General features: G+C 31.8%; 2 protein-coding genes across 3 annotated transcripts; both read left to right on the forward strand.

The window, feature by feature from the left end:
• The first annotated feature begins 4,346 nt into the window (after positions 1-4,346).
• Positions 4,347-5,485, forward strand: LOC125828274 (uncharacterized). The gene is made up of 3 exons (XM_049507588.1): positions 4,347-4,668; positions 4,903-4,953; positions 5,049-5,485. Exons 1-3 carry the CDS (start codon positions 4,347-4,349, stop codon positions 5,483-5,485), a joined length of 810 nt encoding a protein of 269 aa, XP_049363545.1.
• A 3,912-nt stretch (positions 5,486-9,397) lies between these two features.
• Positions 9,398-12,819, forward strand: LOC125828292 (UMP-CMP kinase). Of its 2 annotated transcripts, none has more exons than XM_049507603.1 (9): positions 9,398-9,650; positions 9,731-9,793; positions 9,917-9,971; positions 11,053-11,170; positions 11,251-11,407; positions 11,586-11,666; positions 11,768-11,875; positions 12,079-12,143; positions 12,322-12,584. In XM_049507603.1, the coding sequence occupies exons 1-9, from the start codon at positions 9,600-9,602 to the stop codon at positions 12,335-12,337; spliced, it is 714 nt and encodes a 237-aa protein (XP_049363560.1). In that variant the 5' UTR covers positions 9,398-9,599; the 3' UTR covers positions 12,338-12,584. The 2 variants fall into 2 exon arrangements, with proteins under 2 accessions (XP_049363560.1, XP_049363561.1); XM_049507604.1 differs by having other exon boundaries at positions 9,414-9,650; positions 12,325-12,819.
• The last annotated feature ends 13,268 nt before the right edge of the window (positions 12,820-26,087 follow it).

Genomic DNA, 26,087 nt, shown 5'->3' on the forward strand with positions numbered 1-26,087 from the left:
GGTACCACATAAAATGGATTATATAATAAACATATATTGTTTGAAATTGACGAAAAAGAAACAATAAATTACAATAATTAATAAAAAAATAGTCCACTCCAAAAAATCTATCAATTAACAACATATATTGTTTGAAATTGACGAAAAAGAAACAATAAATTACAATAATTAATAAAAAAATAGTCCACTCCAAAAAATCTATCAATTAACAACATATATTGTTTGAAATTGACGAAAAAGAAACTATAAATTACAATAATTAACAAAATAAATCTCTCGACTCCAACAAATCTATCAATTAATGCCACATAAATTGGGATATGGCAAATAACATATATTATTAAAAAATTAGGTTCAAAATGTACCAAAAAATACAATAATTAACAACTTAATATATTAAAGAGACATATAAAAAAGGGTTAATATTTGAAATTCTGCATTTGCCACATAAATTAGAACAAAGAGAGTAATAAATATTATTTTCAAAATTATGTTAAAAAAAAGTACTACAAATCACAATAGCTAACAATCTAAAATATTTTTAAAATCATATAAAAATTTCAATAACTTCTCAAATTCCATAATATGACATAAATTTAAAAAAAAAGTGTTATAAAGCATAATAAATAGTACAATATTTAAACTACTTTAAAAGTATTATAAATTGTAATAAATAATACAACAATTTAAATTACTTAAAATTTAACGACTTAATTTTTTTTTAAATGTATTAAAATTTTGGTTAATTGTCAAAACTTTACATGTGTCACATAAATTGGGACATGGACAGTCACACATATTTTTTTTAAAAAAATTACATTAAAAGTATTCTATCAATTAACAACATATATTGTTTGAAATTGACGAAAAAGAAACTATAAATTACAATAATTAACAAAATAAATCTCTCGACTCCAACAAATCTATCAATTAATGCCACATAAATTGGGACATGGCAAATAACATATATTATTAAAAAATTAGGTTCAAAATGTACTATAAAATACAATAATTAACAACTTAGTATATTAAAGAGACATATAAAAAATGGTTAATATTTGAAATTCTGCGTGTGCCACATAAATTAGAACAAACAGAGTAATAAATATTATTTTCAAAATTATGTAAAAAAAAAGTACTACAAATCACAATAGCTAACAATTTAAAATATTTTTAAAATCATATAAAAATTTCAATAACTTCTCAAATTCCATAATATAACACTTAAATACTACATATTATATATTAATTACTATACTATAAATGACTTAAATACTCCATATTATCTATTACAATAATTAACAATTATTTGACACTTTAAATTCTATCAATGCCATATAAATTAGGATAAAAAACCTAACATATAATATTTAAATATATTTAAAAATAATATAAGTAATACTATACATTACAATAATTAACAGCTTAATTATTTAAAACTTATATAAAAAATTTAATTGACTCTCTAAATTCTATTGGTATCACATAAAATGGATTATATGATAAACATATATTGTTTGAAATTGACAAAAAAGAAACAATAAATTACAATAATTAATAAAAAAAATAGTCGACGAAATTGACGAAAAACAAATTATAAATTACAATAATTAACAAAATAAATCTCTTGACTCCAACAAATCTATCAATTAATGCCACATAAATTGGGACATGGCAAATAACATATATTATTTAAAAATTAGGTTCAAAATGTACTATAAAATACAATAATTAACAACTTAATATATTAAAGAGACATATAAAAAATGGTTAATATTTGAAATTCTGCGTGTGCCACATAAATTAGAACAAACAGAGTATTAAATATTATTTTCAAAATTATGTTAAAAAAAAGTACTACAAATCACAATAACTAAAAATTTAAAATATTTTTAAAATCATATAAAAATTTCAATAACTTCTCAAATTCCATAATATGACATAAATTAAAATAAAAAATTAATATATATTGGGCCCCGTGCTGGCACGGGGTCCTATATCTAGTATACCATACAAGGTTTGGTCGGAATTTTAGGAAATTTAACTTTCACAATAAAAATTAGCATAAATTAACATATGGTTTTGCTCTTTTTAAAGAAAAAATATTAATAATTCATAAATAAATTACACGAAAAGAATAATCTTGAATTAAACATAGCTCGATACCAACTTAAAACTTTGAAATAGAGAAATCTTGAAATAAGTATATTGGAGTATTTATTTATTAAATAGAGATTTTTTTAATCCAAAAAGATCTAATTTTTTCCAAATGCAATTTATATCATACACAATTTCAATTAAAAATATTGTTCAAACACTAATTAACCGATTAGTCCATCTTCTATATTCATATTAGAAATAATATTTGCAAAATTTTTAGAGATAAGTGTTAAAAACACACATAAACTATTTCTTTTTTTTGAGTTTCATACCTAAATTATTGAGAGTGTGAGTTTTACATCTAAACTATCACTTATTAGTTTGAGAAACACATCTCTCTTTTATAACACTCTAATCAAGGTGAGTGTAATACACTCTCTTTTTTATTTTAAACAAATTATCACATCACACTCCATATGGACAAAATATTCCACCTTGAGAAAAAAATTAAATATTTAATTAGTATTAGTTAAAATTAAAGATGAAAAAATTATTATCCCAAAAAAATATTTTTTTTATAAAATAAAATGTAAAATTGTTTCTTACCCCACTCCATCATTTCCTCTCACCGTACACCTACCCACCCCAATTTTAATTTTTTTTTTTGTTTAAATTTTATAAAAGTATTTAATTTTTTACTTCATCTCCCCTTCCCCTTCAAATACAAATTTAGATATTATTTTATTTTTTTTGAAAAATAATTCTACTCACTCCACCTAACCCTCCGCTTCCAATTCTTTTTCTCGTTTTGTGTTAGATATATACATATCGAAAATATTTTTTACTTGCCGCCGCAATACTTTTTTTAAAATAATTTTTTTTATTTATGTTATATTCGATACACAAGTAGAAAAAATATATGTACATATCTAACACAAAACGGGAATTCTTTTTTTTTAAAATAATATATATATATATATATATATATATTTTTTTTTTTTTTTTTTTTTTTTTTTTTTGGGGAGGGGGGGGGGGGGGGGCAGGAATGAGTGGGTGGTTTGGGGGGGGGGGGTGAAGTATGAGTTTTATAAAAATATTTTATAAATGAATTTTTTTTTTTAAAAAGTACGGGGGATTTTCGGGGGAGGGGTGGGGGAGTTACGGAGTGGAGGTGGTGGAGTGTTGGGTAAGAAAAATAATTAATTTTTTTTAAAGCTATTTTTTGGGGGGTAGTAAAAATTTAATCTTTAATGTTTAATTGATATTAATATTTTATTACTTAATTTTTGTCAAGTGAAATATTTTATTCATGTGGAATGCCACGTGTCAAGGTTTTTTTCAAATAAAAGAGAGAGTGTAATACACACCACTGAGGTGTATTTCTTAAACTAATAAGTGATAGTTTAGATATGAAATTCACACTCTCAGGGGTCGTTTGGTAGAGTGTATTAGGAAAAATAACGCATGCATTAGGTGTGTGTATTAGTAATACCTTGTTTGGTACACTTTTTTACGTCATGTATAACTAATGCAAGCATTAGTTATACACTATATTGTGTATTAAGTTGTGTATTACTAATACCAAGAAATTCTAGGTATTAGTAATACATAGCATTTTAACACTTGCATTATATTATATAATTACAAAAGTACCCTCAAAGCCTTTTAAAAAAACATTTTCCATAGTACTTGCTTCAGAAACCTTTCATCTCTCTGTACTTTGTCAATGGAAATTCAAGATTAGGTTTCTTCTTCCCTTTGCTCAATCGAACATTGTTTGCTCATCTTTACAAGGTTAGTACTCTTATCTTTCATTAAAATCTCTATTTTTCAACATCTCTTTCACAATTTAAGATGAAATTTAGGTTTAGCTTGTTTTTTTAATATGCTTTGAGCTCATCTATTCCACTCTCTATATGGTCGAAAATTAGGAATTTATGCACATAGATACTTATTTAAAAGCTTTATATGTATTCATTCTTATTTTTATGGCAAATATAGGTGTTATTATGGATCTTCAACCATTATCAGGTATTGAATATATTATTCTTGTGGAGATATTGTTTCAGCAAGTTCTTGTTCTCCTTATTTGTCTTTTCATGGCTAGTCATGGTCATTCTCTAAGAAGACGATGTCGAAACAGACGTGAGGTTAGGTATTGTATGACTGTTCGAGTTCCGAAAATCATTTCTCACTTACACTATATCATAAATGATAATGGTAGTGTATGTATCGATAAGTTAAGAATGGATAGAAATGCCTTTCACACTTTAGTTCTCTTAACTAAGGATATTGGAGGTTTGACCGATAGTAAAAGTATGTCAAGCAGCGAAAAATTAGCAATGTTTTTAAATATCTTGGCTCACCATGAGAAAAATAGATCAATCAAGGTTGATTATATTAGATCGGGATGGAGCGTAAGTCAGGTTTTCAATGAATGCTTGAGTGCTATTCTCAAACTAACTCCATTGCTACTTATTAATCCTAAACCAGTACTTGAGGATGAGATTGAAGATCGATGGAAATGGTTTGAGGTAGGTGAAACTGTCGTTTATCATCTTTTAACTTGTATACAAAATATGCAGTTTTAACAGTTTTAGAAAAATATTATATATTTTGAGATAACACTATAATGTATCTTAAAGGGTTGTTTAGGTGCACTAGACGGTACTTACATTCCCATTAGAGTTCCAATCCAACACAAACCAAGATATAGAACAAGAAAATGAGAGATAGCAACTAATGTTTTGGGAGTTTGTGATAGAAATCTCAATTTTACTTATGTGTTACCTGGATGGGAAGGTTCAGCTGCCGATGCTCGTGTATTACGAGATGCTATAGTACGAAGGAATGGTTTGAAAATTCATGAGGGTAGGCCTTATATATGCTTTCAAGTTACATCATAGAAAGAATGGTACTAGTAACTAAATTATATGTTTATATTATAGGTAACTATTATTTGTGTGATGGAGGATATACGAATGGAAAAGGATTTCTTTCACCTTATCGAGGTTATAGATATTGGTTAAAGGATTGGCGAGGCGATAATCCATCGCCTCAATGTAAAGAAGAGCTTTTCAACATGAGGCATGCTAGAGCTCGTAATGTAATTGAAAGGGCATTTGGTTTGTTGAAAGGACGTTGGGGAATTCTTAGAAGTTCTTCATGGTACTCGGTTAAGGTTCATAACAGGATCATTAGTGCTTGCTGCTTGATTCATAATTTCATTCGTAGAGAAATGGAAGTGGATCCCTTAGACATTGATATAGAAGAACATATGAAGTATCAACACGAGAATATTGATGTTATTGAATCGTCGGAGGAGTGGACCACTTGGAGGGATGAGCTGGCTCAATCAATGTGGAATGCAAGATATAACAATTGACATATTGCTACTTGTTAGCTATAGAACCTTTTTGGACTTCATTTGCTCTTTAGAACTGGCCTAGTATAAATTGTTTAACTGCCAAAAACTTCTGTTTTTTTGTGACCTTAATTGCACACCCTTATGTACTCTTCACATTTCTTTTGTTGTATGCTTTAGTTTATAGTGAATCTTATGATATTTGGTTCTTCCTGATTTTTTTGATAATCTGTCGCACAAGTTCTTACAGGCGAAATGAATAGTCAAACATCATCAAATAAGAAATCAAAAAAATCAAGCAACACAACACCTTCAACACGAAGGACATGGATTCCAGAAGAAGAACAAACTCTTTTAGACGGGCTTAAAGAGTTGTGTGCTAATGGTTGGAGAGGTGATAATGGAACCTTTAGACCAGGACACTTGATGGAGTTAGAACGTTATATACACAAATATCATCCTACAAGTGGATTGAAAGGTGAACCACACATCAAAAATAAAATGAGATATTGGAAAAGATGCTATGGAAGTATAGCTTTGTTGAAGACTCGAAGTGGTTTGGGATTTCAATATAGTGATGGAACTATAATAGTTGACGATCCAAAACATTGGATTGACTTTATAAAGGTAATTAATATATTTTTGTTATTTCATATGGTACTTTCCTTATTAGTTCCTTTAATTATTCATAGTTGATGTGCCTTTAAACTAGCGATCAAGTAAATTGTTATCATCACATATATAGTAGCATCTAGCCTCTCTTTAGATCCTTTTACAGTTAATTAATATCATATTGTTCTATTTTATTTTTTAATTTTCTAGATTGATCCACAAGCCAAGAAAATGAATACTAAGAAATGGCCACTATTTGAGGATTGGGAAGAAATATTTGGTAAGGATAGAGCAACAGGAGAGTTCGCTGAAGGGCCGCTAGATGCTACTGAAGAAATTCAAAAGAGTCAAGCTCCACAACATTCTAATGACATGAGTTTGGGATTTCCTATTGATGTTGATCTTGATGATGATGAAGAAGAAGAAGAAAATGCTTACCATAACTCTAAAGTTGGTACTGAAGAAGCTGAAAATGCCACTGGACAAGGTGGATTTGCTACAGCTGAAGATTTCACCGAACCTAGTTCATTTACTAGAGCTGAAAATGTCACTGGACCTAGCGTATTTAATGAAGGAGAAAATGTTGCTGGTTCTGAAAATGAACATGATGGATCCCGAAAAAGTCATAAACAAGGTGAGTATTCTAAAAGATCATCTTCTAATGTTAACGAGAAAGAGAAAAGCAAGAAAAGGAAAAAAATAGTAGAGGATGATAGTGAGACATTTCTTAAGGGTATGATGGAAGTTATGAAAAGCTTTACTGAAAGTCAAGACAAAAGAATTGGTTCCTTGATTGAAAAGATGGGGGATCGTGATCGAGCTGATGTTCGTGGTCAAGTTTATTCTATCCTTGAATCCCCTGTATTTGAGTTGTACACCAAAGAGCAACGTATAAAAGCTGCAATGATTCTCTGTAAAGACGACAAAAAGATGGAATTATTTTTACGTATGGGTGAACATGATTGTCAGACAATGATGTGGATGGCTGTCCATGATAAACTTTGAAGTACGGTGAACTTGTGATATAAGTGGCTACACTAGTTTAGTAATTTTTGCTTGAAATCACTTCGAAGTGTGACAACAATGGCATATTTTGACATCTCCGATTATTAATGTGCGCATGAGCATGTTAAATCTTTTTGTGTAACTAAGTTTTATCAAAATATCTCAACTCTTGTGTCAATGCTAAGTGTAGATGTAATTATATAGTTGTCGTTACAGCTCTTCAAATTCTCGTGTAGCCATTTAATTTTGAGATTCTGAAATGCAATTATATAGCTGCTATGACAGTTCTTTAATCTGTCCTATATTTCTCTGTCTTGTTTCTGTTTTCCTTTGTTAATTTCTCTATGAGTTGATGGTTCATAGCTGCTGTGATGCTCACTGGTATTGAGATCCAGCTAATCATTGATTGGTTGATCCTCTTTTGTTTTTTTCTGTTTTGGGGGAAGGGAGTTACGAGCTCTCTTTTCTTGCCACCTCCTTTCTAAATTTAAGAAAAAAAAGTAAATGATTCTGGCAGTAGCAGCTGGAACATTGCATCAGTGGGACAATTAATATGGTAGATTGTAATGAATAAGGAAACCTTGTGGGTAAAAATGGGTACATGGAATTTATCTTAGAGAGGAAACCTCGATATGGAGTCACAGGGCACCTATTGATAGTAGTTGGTATTGGAGGAAGCTTAATGCAATAAAGGAACAGATACATGGCTGGTATTGCAAGGGAACAAGTTCCTCTACAGGCAACTGCAGAATCATCAACTGGAAGCAGAGGAGTAGTTGCTGGTGCTGGAATGGGGAAGCAGTGTATTTGTTCACCAACAATCCATCCAGGCTCGTTTAGGTGCAGGCATCATCATGCTGATTATAAATGGGTTGTTCCACAAGGAAATAAGCAGAATCACTTTGGTGCTTCTGTCGCCAAGGCTTTATGACAATTCTGCTGTACAAATTCGAATTGTCATTTGTAATTTTTCGTTTTTTAATAAGATGTAGATGATCTTGTTCGTACGTCTCAAATATTTACTATGTCCCAATTTATGTGAAACTATTACGAGTGTTTAGTTACAAAAAGAGATTTGCAATTATTATTTTTGTGATATGTGAATTTAAATGGATAAAAGATGTATGGCAGGGGATAACACAGTGGACAGGCATAACAATGACAAACAATGGGATTAAACAAGTTTTGGAGAGAACAAAAAGGAAGCATTGGAAACAGTTTCAGAAAGAGACATTTGCAGCTATATGTGGGGCATGTACATACAGAGGAGGCAGTAGCTCAGATAAAAAAAGAGATTATAGAGAGAGTACAGTTCTTCAGTAGTTCAAGGAAAGCACAAAAATGTAAACGGTTTATTCGATTACTTAGTAGTTAGTTTTCTTGTTTGTTGGAGGCCTAGTTTCTGATATCAGAAATGGGTACTCTTTATTTGTATTGGTATTTTGTGGTAATGGAAATATTTTACATTTCTAGAGTGTACATGATGGATAAGGAGAGTATCAAGCAATAAAAGTGTAGCTAGGCGTAGTTTGATCTCTTGCAACTGCTTGCGCAGCAAGTTGATGTATTTATGGAATTGAGGTCTTGATAATAATGTGGACTATGATCCTTGGTTATATATTAACAGATAATTGGTTGTTTTTTTGTTTTGATGAAGAGCAGATACTTGGTTATCCATTAGCAGATACTGAATTTTTTCCACGTTTTGTTACCAAAAAAAAAAATTGACCTCATTGATGAAATTCATTTTGGAAATCTACTAATAATGGAGCTGGCATCTTCTTCTTCTTCTTCTTTTTTTAATCTTATTTCAATATAGTAACAACTATTTAATTTTATATTTGAAAAAAAAAAAGAATAGGAGTAAATAATGTTTTAGCAAAAGAACCTTGTTGCAAAGGAAGTGTACAAAGAAATAAAGTGTGAAGGGTATTTTTGTAAACATACATTTTTTTAATAGACATTATGCAAGATTTGTTATTTCTAATACATCAAACCAAACAGTGTATAAGAAATAATGCAGACATAACTAATGCAAGCATTACTAATGCAAGCACTACTAATGCAAGCATTACTAATACACCCTATTTTGCATTATTTGTATACACTCTACCAGACGACCCCTCAATGATTTAGGTATGAAACTCAAAAAAATGAGATAATTTAAGTGTGTTTTAGACATTTATCTCAAAATTTTAAGTATTCTTCAATTTTAAAGTTCTCATTTTATCCTTAATAATATCAAATTATATAAGTTGAAACTATATCATATAAAATGAGACGGAACAGGGGCTAGCCTAAACTCAAATATCTAACTGAAGAAGGGGCAAGTGGAAAGACCCAAACCCGATCTATAAGGAACTAATCGGCCCGGAAAGTGTTGCAGCGTTTATGCGAGTGAACGTGCAGACAGGTATTGTTTATGGGACTCACGCTTTTACACTCACTCGACGTGCTCTAATACAAACGCTCTTTCGCCATTGAAACCCAAATCCAGAAAACGGAACACCGATCAAAGATGTGGAGGCGTTTCACTTCACTCCCTCTATTCTTTTCGCATCTTCAACAGGTAATTTTACTTCACAAATTGATCAAATCTCTTTGGTTTTGCTGCTGCAAATCTCTCAATATTGTTCTCAATTACTCTAGGTGAGAAGAGCTGATGAGCTGAAGATTTGTCAAGCATTTTGTACTGAAATTGTCAAACCGCCGGTTATTCATTCTCTCTCTCTCTCTCTCTCAATATCTTCTATTTGTTTTTTTATCATCACTGAAATGTTTTTTTTTCTACAAAATATTATTGACTACTGTTTTTCTCCCTTTGAATGCATGTAGGTAGAAGGTGAAAGTAATTCCAGAAGAAATAACCCTTTTGTCGCTTTTGTATTGGGTAATTAATTTCACATTTTAGTCCATTAATAACTGTGCACTATTCGGACACTAAAACCTAATCTCCTTTATCTCTTTGAAAATTTGATTAATCTATCTCTCATGTGATCTCAGTTAAATCTATCCTGATTGTAGCTCATCTGAGATAGATATCACTCCAACCTCTTAAGTAGACTGTGCTACTCTTTTGTTGTTGTTTGTTGAAATATTTTATTTTTCTGCTGTTTTTCCGGGGGGGTTTTGGTCCGGGGCAGGGTGAGAGGGGATGTAAAAATACAAGTTTTTTTTTTTTTTTGATAATTTTGACACTGGTTTTCATTTTTGATAATCGTGGTGTTCGGGTCATTGTTGTGCACCTCAACTAATTCCATGTAATTTGCTTTTGTGCACCTCTACTAATTCCCATGGAATTCCTGCCACCTCCTAGCACAAAAGGTACCAGAGTAGGTACCAAGTAATTCTGTCCACCAAGGCTAGGACAGATGACAAGAAATCATCTAGTGTTTTTTGTCTTTGCAGAATTTGACTTTGAGACCTCATGATTCTCAACTAATTCTTATTTAATTATGTATAACATTAAGCAAAAGATAATGAGGTACAAAAGATTTCCTTATGGCGAGGTGGACTTCTTCATGATATTGATTAGGTCACTCTTGTTGGAATGAAGAGAATATGTCTAGAAGTAACATGTCATATTGCTTATTATGTCTGTTGTTGAGCTACCTATGCTCATATCACTTTTTTTGTTTAAACCAGTTTTTAATCCTTAATGTTGCGACATTTTGTCAATCTTGCACATGCTTGTGTGATCAGAAAATTGTCAAGTTTGCTAAAGAGTCTGCCTTCATCTCATTCTTTGCTAGTTTGTAGTGGAAAGTGAATAAACATAGGTTCCTTTGCAGACAACCTATAATATCAGTTTGTTTAATAACTATGAGGGAATTAGTTGATTCTTTCCTTCTTAATGAACAGTTTTCATCTAAAATCACATGATTATACATGAGAATAGACAAAATGACTAGTTATACTAGATTATTTGGGTAAAATATAGAATTACTGAGCAGTTTTTGCTGTCCTTTTAGGAGGTCCTGGTAGTGGTAAAGGCACTCAATGCCTGAAGATTGCTGAAACTTTTGGGTTCGATCACATAGGTGCAGGAGATCTATTGAGGAAAGAGATGCATTCTGACTCTGAGAATGGGTATGAACTCCATGTTTCTCATTGTGGATTTTTAGTTCATTTCCCGAAAAAATTTGTAATATCGTTCAGCCTAAATTCAGTGCCATGATTCAAAAGTTAATGAAGGAAGGAAGTATTGCTCCATCAGAGGTGACTGTCAAGCTGATTAAGAAGGCAATTGAATCAGCTGAAAATCGTAAGTTTCTAATAGATGGTTTCCCAAGAAGTGAAGAGAATAGAGTGGCGTATGAGAGGATTGTAAGTTTCTTTAATTAGATGCTTCTCTTTTCTTATTGTAATGAGCATTATCTATTAAGTTATTCTCTAGGAATGTTTAGTTGTTTAAAAGGAACTTTTGCTAGTTTACCCACTGCACTGTGAATGCAGTGATCCTGTGGTTGATTGTTAAGATTTTGAAGTTCAGATGTGAATGCAGATTGGTGCTGAACCAAACTTTGTGCTTTTCTTTGATTGTCCTGAAGAAGTAATGGTCAAACGAGTATTGAACCGGAATGAGGTGATGTTAATACTTATTAAAAGAAAAAATGAATGCCATATGCTTTTATGTTTTAGTTTCGTTCTGAAGAGGAAAAAGATAACATAACATTTTGTTTTCAGGGGCGAGTTGATGATAATGAACATACAGTCAAGGAGCGCCTAAAAGTATATAAAGCTATAACTCTTCCAGTAGCAAACCACTATGCCAAGAAAGGAAAGCTTTACAAGGTACTCTCTCCGAAGGGTGACAAGTAGTTCAAAACTGTCCAATTTCTGCTCAACGGGCCTTTTTTATTCTCCCCTCGTTTCCCTTTCATATTAAAAAAAAGGTGCAATGAATTTGTCAGTGGTTTTTGTTGACTTATCCTGCTCAGCTGGAACCAAGCTACTTATTGGTGTAGCAGTTTTTATTCATCAACAAATTCTTGCAGGTCGATGGTACTGGAACTCAGGAAGAGATATTTGAACGAGTCCGTCCAATTTTCGCTTCATTGAGGTATATTTTGTGTTCTCCTGCTGCTATGTTGCCAAGTATATATTTGCATCAAGATCATGATTTTTCTGAATTGATCTATTCCTTCTTGCAACTGTGTTTTCTTCCTAATTAGGATATTGCTCTAGCTTGATATCTTCTCTCTTGTAGACATGTTTATGGCTCCATTTTTTCAATTTAGCAGGTTGTCGACATAAATTGATTCCTACAGAAGCAAGTGATAGTAATTAAAGAAGTTGAATTTGCTGTAGAAAAGCACACTAGAATGTAGATCAATTCATGGAAGATAAAGTGAAAAGGCTAATTGCTAGTCCAAGTTTTGCTATTTGTTCCTGCTTTTCTGGTGAAAAATCTAGAGTCAAACTGCCAATCGTGAAGATAAAATCCGCCTCCTCTGTTGCCAATCTTTAGGCAAACCAAACCTACCAACTAATATAGATGATACCTCTCATCCAGCAAGTTTACTGTTTGTCCTTTTCTTTTCCTTTTTGTTGTAATTGTTACACATTACGTTTACTTCTTTCATGCTATAACCAGTATTGCATACACACACGCGACATGCATAAGAATAACAGTGTTCAAATACATTATTTCTGCAGTTGAGAGTCCTGCAAATTGTGATAATTTCATGGAAGACGTTGTAAAATAAAATTACAGGCAATTTTAATGATCTCTGTCCAATCCGGGGCCCATATGTAATGCATTTGAATAAATTGGGGTGGAGGGGGTGGTTCCTGCAACTTGCTTTTTGAAGAATGAACATTTAAGGTAGTCTATGTATGGTATTATGCTGTTATTGGATTTCTAATGTTTAAGCACATTAGACAGTGCTTCACGAGGTAGTGGTAAGGTTTGCATACCATCCCCGTATTTCACTGGAATGTTGTTGTTGTAAGCACATTGGACAGTAAATAACTGTGATCTGATTATGAGAGAAAGTCAGAAATGGCCAATTATATCTGCAGTTCCTTATACGCCATTAGATTATTTAACTGACTTATGATTTGTTCCATCTCATTTCTAAGTGAGTATGTGGAATACCTTAATATCATTATGGAAATGTAACCTTTCACCACCAATTAAATTTGTATAGCATTTCAAGATTATGAAATTTTAGCTGCTATGGGATCAGATAACAAATCTTTATGTATTCTGTATTATATTATCAGCCCAATATAGGAGCTTATAAGTTAAAATACATACAGAAGGATATGTAACAGAGTGTATATGTAGTGTATGACCAAGCAAGATCCACAACAACACCATTGTTGTAGCCCTTATAATCCATAGCTTCGTTTTAGACAGCGGGAAAAGTATACAACTCTTCAGTTTCTCCACACAACTATCCCCATTACAACCAATCCTCACCTCCTTTCCCTCTCTTCTATTCCTCGCGCTATTCTTCACATCCCTCCAATACACTCTAATTGCAATTTATATTTCTCTCTATCTCAACACCAATTATCAGATTATACAAAAGAAAAAAGCCTATGTCTTTCAGATAGTTTAGGATCCAGAAACTCCCCAGCTCAGCAAGCTTACTCAACTGTATAACACACTGTCCGACATAAAATAGTCCATTTTTAATCAGACATTTATTCAGACTCATACCAACAAAATCTGAATCAAACTTGGAACCAACAAACTATTCGATTCACGTCCAATACACCTTTGCCATAACCAAAAAACGAAAAAATTGAATGCTCACCTCTACTAAAAGGTAGCAAAGCATTGATTCAACATCCTAATCTGCAATATGTATAATCATATTATATTTCAATAAATTTCTGTTTATGCTGAAATGTAGTATATATCACGGAGGTTATGGATCTCTATTCCCTTAACAAAGAAACGGATTTTGTAATTGTTACAATGGATAGTTTGGAAGAAGTAAGTTGCATATATGACGTAAAACACTTTTTGAGCTATTTCATAGCATGTAGCAGTGGTAGGATTTCTACAATTTTGGATCGTTAGTAATACTCATTAGTTTACCCCCATCTATTTGAATGATCGGTCTCAACTCAGGAACTCCAACTAATCTCGTCTAGCAGCAACATGGACCACAGTCCGCCTCTCCATGATCAGTCGAAGAAATATCATCAAAGTGCAAAGGCCAAAAGCTAGCCAAGGTTGCCGGCCAGTCCCAAACTCTTTGGCAAGAAAAACAGTCATGTCACAGAGTCCATGGAGTATATCCCAAAATCAGTAGCCAGCGGCCTAACCATCATGAGTACACAGAAATAACTCGCAGTAGACATTAAGACGAACAAAGGTACATCAACATGAGGGTTGTTTTTCTGCAGGATCGAGAGTGGGTGTGTGAAGATGAAGAAGGCCACCATCCCTGGAATATCAAGATCATCAGCATCAGTGGGAGGGCCAATGTTCAGTACCGGAAGAAAACCATGGACTACAAACAGTCCGCCCAGTAGTATAGCGACAACTGTGCAAACAAGCCACGCTGTGTGGCCAAGAGCAGCTATACCCACAGTCAAGAAAAACACTGCGGATACAGCCCAAATCTTCTTCTCAAGATCCATTTTCTTTTCTGAAATGCGTTTGAATTTGGAAACAAGAAAGACAATCAGAACAAGAACTCATATGATGAAAACATGGATTATGATATTGAAATTCAGCTAATAACTACAACAACAATAACAGACCAGTGGAGTCAGACCTTACCCCTACCTTTGTGGGGTAGAGAGGTGGTCAAAGATACACCCTCGACTCAAGAAACTCGTTTTTCAGAACAAGTTTGAAAAACTGCAAAGCTGTGATGAAAATATTGAAGAAATGAAGTACTACCTACAAAATAGTGAGGATAACCAAAGTAAAAGTGGAGCTAATTACTACTCCTACCAGTTTACACTTGAAACCAAAAAAAAACTACAGAAAGCTAAAATTTCAAACCATGGGAAGACTAAACTCTATCTAGCAGAAGATTCTTTATACCATGGGCATTAATTCAATACTCTTTTCATTCCAGTTCATGTTACATTATTTTCTTTCTAGCCACCAAAATGCCTCTTTAATAAGGTGATGGCAACACAAATGTTAGATATATAGTAACTTGTTCAATGAATCCACCTCTATCCTTGAATTCAAGCAAACCACGGTGTTATTAATACATGAATAAGCATGGTTAAACACAAAACTGCCCTGAATACACCAAACCGAACACCGGATAAAAAATAGTCCCAATCATAATATTACTAATCCCAATATGGCTAATGCATGCTATTCTATATACTATTATTATACTTATACAGTATACCAAAAGAGCCGTGCCCTGATTATTTCAAGCCTTCCGAAATTCTGTGTGACTTAACAGAGACTCATGTAAAAGGATGGAGATAAATCAATTTACAACAAGAGTACTGCACCACAATAATGGCCAAAAATTTCATCGGGGAAGAGAAACCAAACAGTTGGGTTTGGCTACAGCAGAATGGGGTTTAAGGGTTTTAGAATTTTGGTATATTTTTTTTTCTACATCAAAACAAGCTAAGAAGTAAGAACAACAAAAATCAAAACTAATATAGAATTATAGATACATACTACTTCTAAACTAACAAAATGGTATCCGACTAAGTGAATTCCGTAAAGAAGGAAAAGCTAAAATCGAGGAAGGTGAACAAGAAAAGTATTAACATATCTCATTCCCAAGAAAATTAGCATGAAGTTGACTAAAGTTTAAAGCAAAAAATATACATAAAAGGCAGAGAAAATGGACCTTCAAGAACTCTTCTTCTTCTTCTCTGTTCGAGCAATTTTCAGGGGAAACTGTTTTAGTGAGCAGAGAAAAGAGGGATTTTGCAGAGGTTTATAGTACGTAAAACGGCCCAACAGAAATAGCTCGTCTCTTTTTTTCTTTTTTTCTTTCCGTGTTTCTGCTTTCCATTTTATGATTCTATTTCTTATCCATTTTTTTCTGCCAATGTTTTAGGTAGGGGTGGACGTAATTTTTTAAAACTTTGGTTCCATTGATTCATTGATTGATTTTCGATTTTAAAAAAGAATCAAATTCGTTCGATTCGATTTTATAAAAATGATTTTTCAAATGAAATAAATTATGATACATAGAGAATTAAAGAGTATAATTAGAGTGAAATCACGATATTTCAAATAATAATCAATCAAGTATTCAAATTATAGTTGACTAATATAATTGTGTACTCTCTTTGGTTCATTTTATTTATCATGTTTTATTTTTCATACTCCTAAACAAAGCACTAACTATAAGGTAATTTGACTAATTTATCGCTCCGATCAATTTGATACTTCCCTTGTTGGTATTACATTCATATCTCTTCATATTTATGAGCAAAGATAAATATAGAAACAATTAATTATACCTCAACTTTTTTAAATGACAATTATTTTACTATATCATATGTATTTTTTATAAGGACAAGTACAATCATGGGGAATACTAATTAATTTCAACACTCACAAGACAGTGTTGAAGAATGAACATTTAAGGTAGTCTACCTATGGTATCATGCTGTTATTGGATTTCTAACATTTAAGCACTTTGGACAGTGCTTCAAGAGATAGTGGTAAGGTCCGTGTAACCATCCCTATATCTCACTTGTGGTATTTCACTGGTATGTTGTTGTTGTAAGCACATTGGACAGTAAATAACTCTGATATTCTTATGAGAGTTGGTCGCAAACTAATTCAGTTCGATGTTTGATACACCCTTTGCTATAACCAAAAACCAAAAACCTGAATGCCCACCCCTACTAAAAAGTAGCAAAGCATTGATTCGACATCCTATGTAAGTAAAACTGTGTTATATTTCAATAATTTTCTGTTCATGCTGAAATGTTAGATATCACAGAAGTTATGGATCTGTAGTCCCTTAACAAAGAAAGAGAACTGGGAATTGATTTTCTAATTGCTACAATGGATAAGTTGGAAGAAGTAAGTTGCATATATAAATGATGTAAAAACACTTTTTGAAGCTATTTCATAGCATGTAGAAGTGGTAGGATTTCTCCAATTTTGTATCGTTAGTAAGTCATAATTCTAATTCATACTCCTACTAATCTCGTCTAGCCCGCATTTCCATGACCACTCGAAGAATTATCATCAAAGCGCTAAGGCCGGAAGCTAGCCAATATGGCCATTGAGTCCCAAACTCTTCATTGGCAAGAAAAACAGTCATGTAAAAGAGTCCATGGAGTAGCCCAAAATCAGTCGCCAGCGGCCTAACCATCATCAGCACACAGAAATAACTCGCAGTAGACATTAAGAGGAACAAAGTTACATGAACGTGAGGGTTGTTTTTCTGCAGGATCAAGAGCGGGGGTGTGAAGATAAAGAAGGTCACCATTCCTGGAAAATCAATAGCACCAGCATCAGGGGGAAGGCCAATGTTCAGTAGCCGAAGAAAACCATGGACTACAAACAGTACACCCAGTAGTATTGCGATAACTGCGCAAACAAGCCACGCTGTGTGGCCAAGAGCAGCTATACCCACATGCAGTCAAGAAAAGCACCGCGAATGCAGCCCAAATCTTCTTCTCAAGATCCATTTTCTTTTCTGAAATGCGTTCAAATTTGGAAACAAGAAAGACAATCAGAACAAGAACTCATATGATGAAAACATGGAATTATAATATTAAAGATAGATCCCAACACAAGAAAATCGTTTTTCAAAACAAGTTTGGAAAAAATGCAATATTGAAGAAATGAAGTACCAACAACAAAATAGTGAAGATAACCAAAGCAAAAGTTACTATATTCTCAAAATATAGTAAATTGTTCAATGAATCCACCTCTAACCTTGAATTCTAGCAAACCACGGTATTATAATACATGAATAAGCATGGTTACAGACAAACCGGACACCATAGTCCCAACATAACTAATCATAATATTACTAATCCCAATATCACTAATACATGCTATTCTATATATTATTCTTATACACAAAACCAAAAGAGCCATGCCCGAAACACATTACAAAAAATATAATCTGATTATTTTAAACCTTTTTAAATTCAATGTGACTTAACAGAGACTAGGATGATTGTACATTAAAAGCAAACGATTTAAGCAAATCAATTTACAACAACAGTATAAGCACCACAATAATGGCCAAAAAGTATATCGGGTAAGAGAAACCAAGCATTTGGGTTTGGCTACAGCAGAATGGGGTTTCAGGGTTTTAGAATTTTGGGGTTTTCCTTTCTTCTGTTTCCTCTTTGATATGTATATTTTTTTTCTACATAAAAACAACAACTACAAAAATCAAAACTAATATATATGCATGCATACATACAACTTCTAAACTAACAAATTGAAATCCAACCAAGTGAATTCCGTAAGGAAGGAAAAACAAAAATCGATGAAGGTGAACAAGAAACGTATTAACATATCCCATTCCCAAGAAAATGAGCATGAAATTGACTAAAGTTTAAAGCAAAAAATATATAAAAGGCAGAGAAAATGGACCTTCGAGAACTTCTCTTCTTCTTCTCTGTTCGAGCAATTTTCAGGGGAAAATGTGTTAGTGAGCAGAGAAAATAGGGGTTTTGCAGAGGTTTTATAGTACGTAAAAGGGCTAATGGAATTACATGCTCTCTCTCTTCTTCTCTTTTTTCCGTGCTTCTGTATTTTTATGATACTATTTCTGTTTTATCCAAAAAAAATAAAAATCTGCCAACGTTTTAGGCAGGGGTCGACGTTCGATTTTTTAGAACTTTGGTTCGATTGATTGATTTTCGATTATGAAAAATTGTTCCCTCGATTCAATTTTCCAAAAATAGTTTCTATAATTGTTCAAATCAAGAAAATTATGATATATAAAGAATTAAAGATTATAATTGAGTAAAATCATGATATTTCAAATAATACACCAATGGTACCTTTTTCACCTCTTTCAATTAATCAAGTATTCAAACTAGAGAGAAATCTTACTAGCGCAATTCATTGGCTATTTGAGCTACTATCTTGTTGGTGAGAGTTCGATTCCCTGCATTGTAATTTCCATCTCATTTCCCTTCTCCTATCCCCAATTTTATTTTATTTTATAAAAAGTATTCAAACTATAGTTGACTATAATGTAATCTTGTACTCTCTTGAGTCTATTTTATTTGACATGTTTTCTTTTGCATACTTCTTAAGAAAAATATTAACCAGAAGATTATTTGACTAATTTATTACTCCGTTCAATTTAATACTTCTTTTGTTTGCATTACATTATCTCTTCATATTTATGATCAAAGTTAAATATATAAACAAACAACTAATTATACCTTGATTTCTTACAATGATAATTATTTTGTATTATCTGTTTTTAGTAAAAACGACAAGTAAAATGATCATATTACAGAATGAGCTCATCTTGGTCACTTGCTTAGCACAACTATGGCCTTGCAGTTGATCAAGTGACCAACATTTTTCACAAGTTCAAGTCGCAGAATCCATCGAAAACAATCGCTAATGGCAATGGTAAATGAATGACGAACCAATTACTTCTCTTATTCTTCTTTCCTTTGTTATTTTCCTCTTCCATTTCTGTTTTTTCTTTGCGTTATGTGTTTCTTTCTGCTAATCAGTTCATATCCTTAGCATTTTCTAACATCTCTATAGCTTGTTTGTAACGTGTTATGTATCTTCTATTACTACTTTCTATTGGTGAATTAATAATTCTTTGGAAGCAAAAAAATTAAAAATAATTTTAAAACTATATATAGATATTGAATTCGAGCAATAAGCTTTAGGTACGTGGCTAATATTCCATATTAATGAGGTTGGTGCATACCAAAAGAATGAAATAGTACTTCTAAAGCTTGTAGGGTATTATAAATATATTAGATATAACTCCCGTCTCTTCGTCCATATATATCTTTATTAATCTTCATATCCATAACTCGTAAGTCGTAGCTAAGTAACAACTCCTTACTCCCCCATGTGCAAATCATGTAACACCGTACCCAAATGATTAATTTGTAGCATCTACATATAGCTCGAAATTAGTACTTGTCTATTTTTGTTATTGTGACTATGATGGTTGATGACCAATAGTTTATAGAGGTCACATGCTAATGTGTCACCAATTTAAGTAGAACTAGGGAAAATGAAGAGAAGGAAAATAGAGAGAAATCGGATCAAAAGTTTAATACTTTTAAATGGATTTATATCTTGTCTCACTTTTCTCTACCAATCTCTTGCTTTTGTAAGAATTTCCTTTAATTTAACAGCATAGTTTTTTTTAATAGTAATAATTAATTTTATCAACCAAATGAAAATATGTACAAAAATCAGGAGACTTGATAACAACTATAAGCGAAAACAATAAGAAGAAGAAGAGAACAACTATAAGCGCCCGGCTCAACCAGTGGCTACATGGATTACCCTGCTAAACATGATAGGTATTTCTTCGTTATTAATCTGAGGTTTCATATCAGGTATGAGTTATCCTGGATACGAAGTTGTGTTTGTTAAGGATCGATTTACCTCAATGTAGAACTTTTCGATGCAAATTCAAATTTAGTCGAGGTCTAATATGGATATCAGACAGAGACAGAGAATGAAAAAAATAAAACTCTCAAGCTGTGTTTGATATGAAGCAAAATATTTCATAGAAAAATAAGTGAATTTCTAATTTATTTTCTTGTATTCGGTATGTACATAAATTTTTTTATCCTAATGTGGATTTTGGAGGTGGGATGAAGATGAGATGTGTTGAATGCAGTGACAATTTAGAAATTTCACCGAAGAAGTGTTGGAAAAATGATTCTAGTATCTCAAAATGAAGTATTCATATTATTGTCTAGTTTCATCTCTTATTTAATAGCATTGAGGGGCTATTAATTCTCCTTTAAATCTAACGTTTATTTCTGACAAATTGAATCATAATCTTTATTGTCATTAACCCTAATTATTAGCCCTTTATTGGCATTTCTCTAAGTCAATTATCCACTAGTCTTGGAGACTATTGCTCTTCAATTTTGAGACGTTTGGTTCTTTAGTTGAACGTTAGAGCTATTTGGTTTGGTCCATTTGGTTGCCTATATAAGCCTCTTTTGATTTACTCTCATGAAATAGAAAAAAGAAGATAATACTTTTACTGTTGTAAATATGTGGATGTCATGAGACCACCACCCTTTTACTGTAGCAACATCACTTTTCCAAGTAATATTTTCCCAATAAAAGAATATGCAATGCAAGATATCAAAGTGGAGTGAAAATAAATATTTACTTCTTCTTTCTACTTTACTTATTCCTTCTCTTTTTCCTCTTGCAATATAAGTTAAACATTTTCTTTATTTATAACACGTCATCAATACGAGACTCTAATTTTCTCCGAATAAGTTTCTATCTCTGGTATAAGACATATGCCTTATATATCTTTAATTATATGTTAGTACTTATTTATCTATTTAATTTTTAGTTAATTAGTTTGATAATCTTTATTTAATATATTTTACTCTATTGTTATTTACGGGGTTATATTAACTCCAGTATATATACAATTTCTTTTAGTTATTCTTATATTAAAGTAATATATATATAAATAAATTGCCACCATAATTTTCGGTTGGATTTTGAGTATATATTACAATAACAAATACACTAAGAAATCAAGAAACTGAAGATTGAACATATTTTTCTTTCTTTTATATTTTAAGGATATTATTAGTTCGTTAAAAAAGGGGAAATTATAGACAAAGCAGAGAGGGACAACTATACTTGAAAAATACCACATTCACTTAAATGAAAAAAAAATAATTAAAATAATGTCCAAAAGTCTAGTCATGAAATATGACGCTGCATAAACTTTTATTTATATATTATTATAACTAATGTTATATACTTGCAATAGAATTATTATTTAATTATTTAATGCATTTTCTTATTGCAGATTTTATTTTTGAAAAGTAATAGACTTAAAATAGATAAAATATTATTATACAATTAAAGGAAAACTAAATAGCTACATACGATGAATTAATCCCTGGTAATTTCTCATCAAATTTTAAGTATTATGTACTATCATTATTTCTATGGTTACATTAATTAAAAATCAACTTACTTTTATATGAACATATTGTCAGGATCTATTTATATTTATTTGCTTTAGAATTTTAGTCTTAGTTAAACTTTGTTATTTCTAATTCATCTTCTTTTTAGTTTTCATCATGTCAAATCTATCAAAGCTTGAGTTTGTGGCACTTGACATTACCGGAAAAAATTATTTGTCATGGGTCCTTGATGCTGAAATCCACCTTGACGCTAAAGGTCTCGGTGATACTATTAAACAAGAAAATAAAGCATCAAGTCAGAATAAAGCGAAGACCATGATTTTTCTCCGACATCATCTTCATGAGGGATTAAGAATTGAATATTTAACTGTGAAAGACCCCCTTGAATTATGGATTAATTTGAAGGATCGGTATCACCACCTAAAACTTACGGTGTTACCAAAAGCTCAATATGAGTGGATACACCTTTGATTTCAAGATTTTAAAACTGTAACTGAGTATAATTCTGCTATTCATAAAGTAAGTTCCATATTAAAATTATGTGGAGATACTATCATTGATGATGACTTACTTGAGAAAACTTTTTCCAAATTTCACGCTTCAATTGTGTTGTTACAACAACAATACCGTGAAAAGGGGTTTAAGAAATATTTTGAATTAATTACATGCCTACTTGTGGCTGAGCAGAATAATACTTTGTTGATGAAAAATCATGAAGCCCGTCCCACTGGGTCTGCTCCATTCCCTGAAGCGAATGTTGTAGCAACACATAATCAATCTGAATCAAGAGAAGATAATTCTCGTGGACGTGGCCATGGTCGTGGACGAGGACGTGGACGTGGTAGAGGACGAAATAATTATCGTCATTATGGTGGAAATAAACATGAGAGTAACAAAAATTCTCAAAATAATCCTTCTCGAGGTAGAATCAATATTTGTCACTGATGTGGTATGAAAGGTCATTGGGCTCGTGAATGTCATACACCTGATCATTTTGTGAAACTTTATCAAGCCTCTCTCAAAAGAAAAGATGATAATGTGGAGGCACACTTGACATTACGGAATGATGATAATGAAGCAGCTCCCTCAAATAAATATGATGATATTGAGGCAAATCTTGCTTATAAAGATGATGATTTTGAAGGCCTCCCAAATATTACTCATTTGGAAGCTGAAGACTTTTATGAGAATATTGATTGAAGAACTGATCATCTAACTGGGGATAAAATTATGAAAAAGAATAATTGCTATTTTCTATTACATGTACTACTATGTTGTTCTTCTTAAATGTTTTGCTTAAGGTATTATGTCTTACTAATTGCTACGTTCTTAGTGTAATTTCTTAAAGTTTTTTTTGTTGTTGTTAGTTTTTCACGTTCTTATAATATCTTTTATTTTTATGAAGAATATGGAAATTCCCCTATCATCAGTTGGATCCAAAATCAATTATGATGATATATGTCTTATAGACAGTGCTACAACACATACTATCTTAAGAGATAAGAAATATTTCTCTTATTTAGTTATGAAAGAAGCTAATGTGAATACAATATATGGTAGTACAAAATTAATAGAAGGCTCTGGAAAAGCTAACTCAGTACTTATCGGAGGAACGAATTTGATAATCAATGAAGCATTATATTGTAGTAAGTCTCAAAGAAACTTATTAAGTTTCAAAGACATTCGTCAAAATAACTATTATATTGAGACTACAAGTGATGAAAAGAATGAATATCTTTATATTACTACAATGATGTCGGGTAAGAAGTTTGTACTTGAAAAGTTACCCGCTCTTTCATCCGGCTTATACTACACAAGTATTAGCATGGTTGAAACTAAGGCTGACAATTGGACAGGACCGGATCAACAGAAATCGGTACCGGAACTGGGACATGTTACCAGTTTTATTTACCGAAACCGAATCTTATCGGAACCGATTTTACCGGAAATTCCCAAAGGTTCCCCCGGTCACTTAGTTACCGGATAGGAACCGATTTGGACCAGATCTTATCGGAACCGATTTTCCCGTGCATGATTGAAATATAAATCAAAATCATTATTAGTAGATGATTCAAGCTCAAGATAATCATCCATCCAATCATTTGTATCATCACTTCTAGGCCTACAAGATGGAGGTTCAACTATTGGAATATTTTTTTCCATAGATTTATATGTATTATATAACTCTCTAGCTTTTATATATATGCTACTTTTACAATCTTCAACACTAGGAGTTTCACATCTTTAATTTCTAAATTTGCATAAATCTTTTCAACCATTCTTTCAACACCTTTTAATTTGTAATTTGGGTTGAAAGTAGTAGCAGTCAAATAGATTTGAGAAATAGGGAAAAATATTTTTTGAATTTTTCAATCATAAAAGCAAGGGAATCTTCAAATCGATCTTTTCTTTTATATTTTGCAAATTCAGATGAAATAGCACAAATATTTACTAAAACAGAAGAAATAGTTGGATAATATTGATCAGAAGCAGCATTTGTTGCTTTATAAAAAACACTTAAAAATTCAATAAGTTCTTTTGTATTTTCCCAATCTTCATAGCCGATTCTCAAATTCGGGTCCGCATTATGAGCATTAAAAACTAATTGTACCGGCTCTTGATAAATATAAGCAACTTGAAGCATTTCAAATAAAGAATTCCATCTTGTGCATACTTCGTTTGGAACTTTTCTATATTCAAGTCCACATTCTTTACAACGATTTTTAAATTCTGTAATTCTAGCTTTTATTTTAGCTTTAAAAATCCAATTACAAGCAAGTCTAATTTTTTCACAAGAAATTCCAAATTGAGAAATACTATCTTTTACTATCAAATTATACATCTGTGCGGCACACTTAATATGAAAAGAATCATTATCAATTGGACAAAGTCTACATTTTAAATAATCAATTGCTTTTAAATTATTAGAAACATTATCTAAAGTGACACTCATTATTTTATCACATATTCCATAAAATTATAAAATAGAGCTTATTTTTGTTGCTATATAAGAACCGGTTTTAGTTTCTTCAACATATTTATATCCTAATATTCGTTTTTGCAAGTTCCATTCATGGTCAATCCAATGGACAGTAATTGTAAAATAATCATTACCATTAGGACTACGTCCAATATTAGAAGTAATAGATAATCTACCATCATAATAAGCAAATAAACAACGAAGAAAATGACAATATTCTTTTTGATATTTAAAAAAATCACTTTTAATTGTACTTCTTGGAATACCTTCATAATCTGGCTTATACAATTACCGAATATACTGAATAAAACCAGGATGTGAAGGAAATGAAAAAGGCAAACCACAAACAACAACCATTTTAGCTAATTCTCTACGATCTTTTTCTTTACTATATGTGTGGTGTGTGCTTCGACTAGCCGGATTAGTCATATTTAATACACTTTGAACCATATTAGAACCTCCAACTCCCATACAATTTTCAGGTATGGGTATTCCACTTCTATTAGCCCTTTCTATATCATCTAGGCGAGCAAATTCTTTATTACACTTTATCAAATGCGTTCTTAATCGTCCCGTTCCCCCTTGTGTACCCGTAGTCATATGTTTCATGGTCAATTTACATTTCGTGCAAGTAACAATAGTTTTTTTCTCATTTTGTACCAAAAATTTTCATACTAAAGATATTTTAACATGTACATCGGCCTTTGAAAAAGTAGGTAAAGAGGGGACTTCATCTTGTTCCGGTAATTTGATAGCCGGACTAGTAGGAGTAGGGGTCTCATCATCTTCGTCATTTATTTCTACTTCCTCATCTAATTCTTCCTCAAAATTAGTAAAACATCTATTTAAAGTCTCATGATCTACTATATTTTCGAAATTAAATTCAATAGGTCGTGAGTCTCGTGTGAAAGAAGTTTCATCAACATGAGTATAATCATTAGTATTAATTCTAAATCTAGGTGCCAA

This window comes from Solanum verrucosum, unplaced genomic scaffold (genome assembly GCF_900185275.1).
Source record: "Solanum verrucosum unplaced genomic scaffold, falcon-dt-bn FXZP01000047.1, whole genome shotgun sequence".
Lineage (NCBI taxonomy): Eukaryota > Viridiplantae > Streptophyta > Magnoliopsida > Solanales > Solanaceae > Solanum > Solanum verrucosum.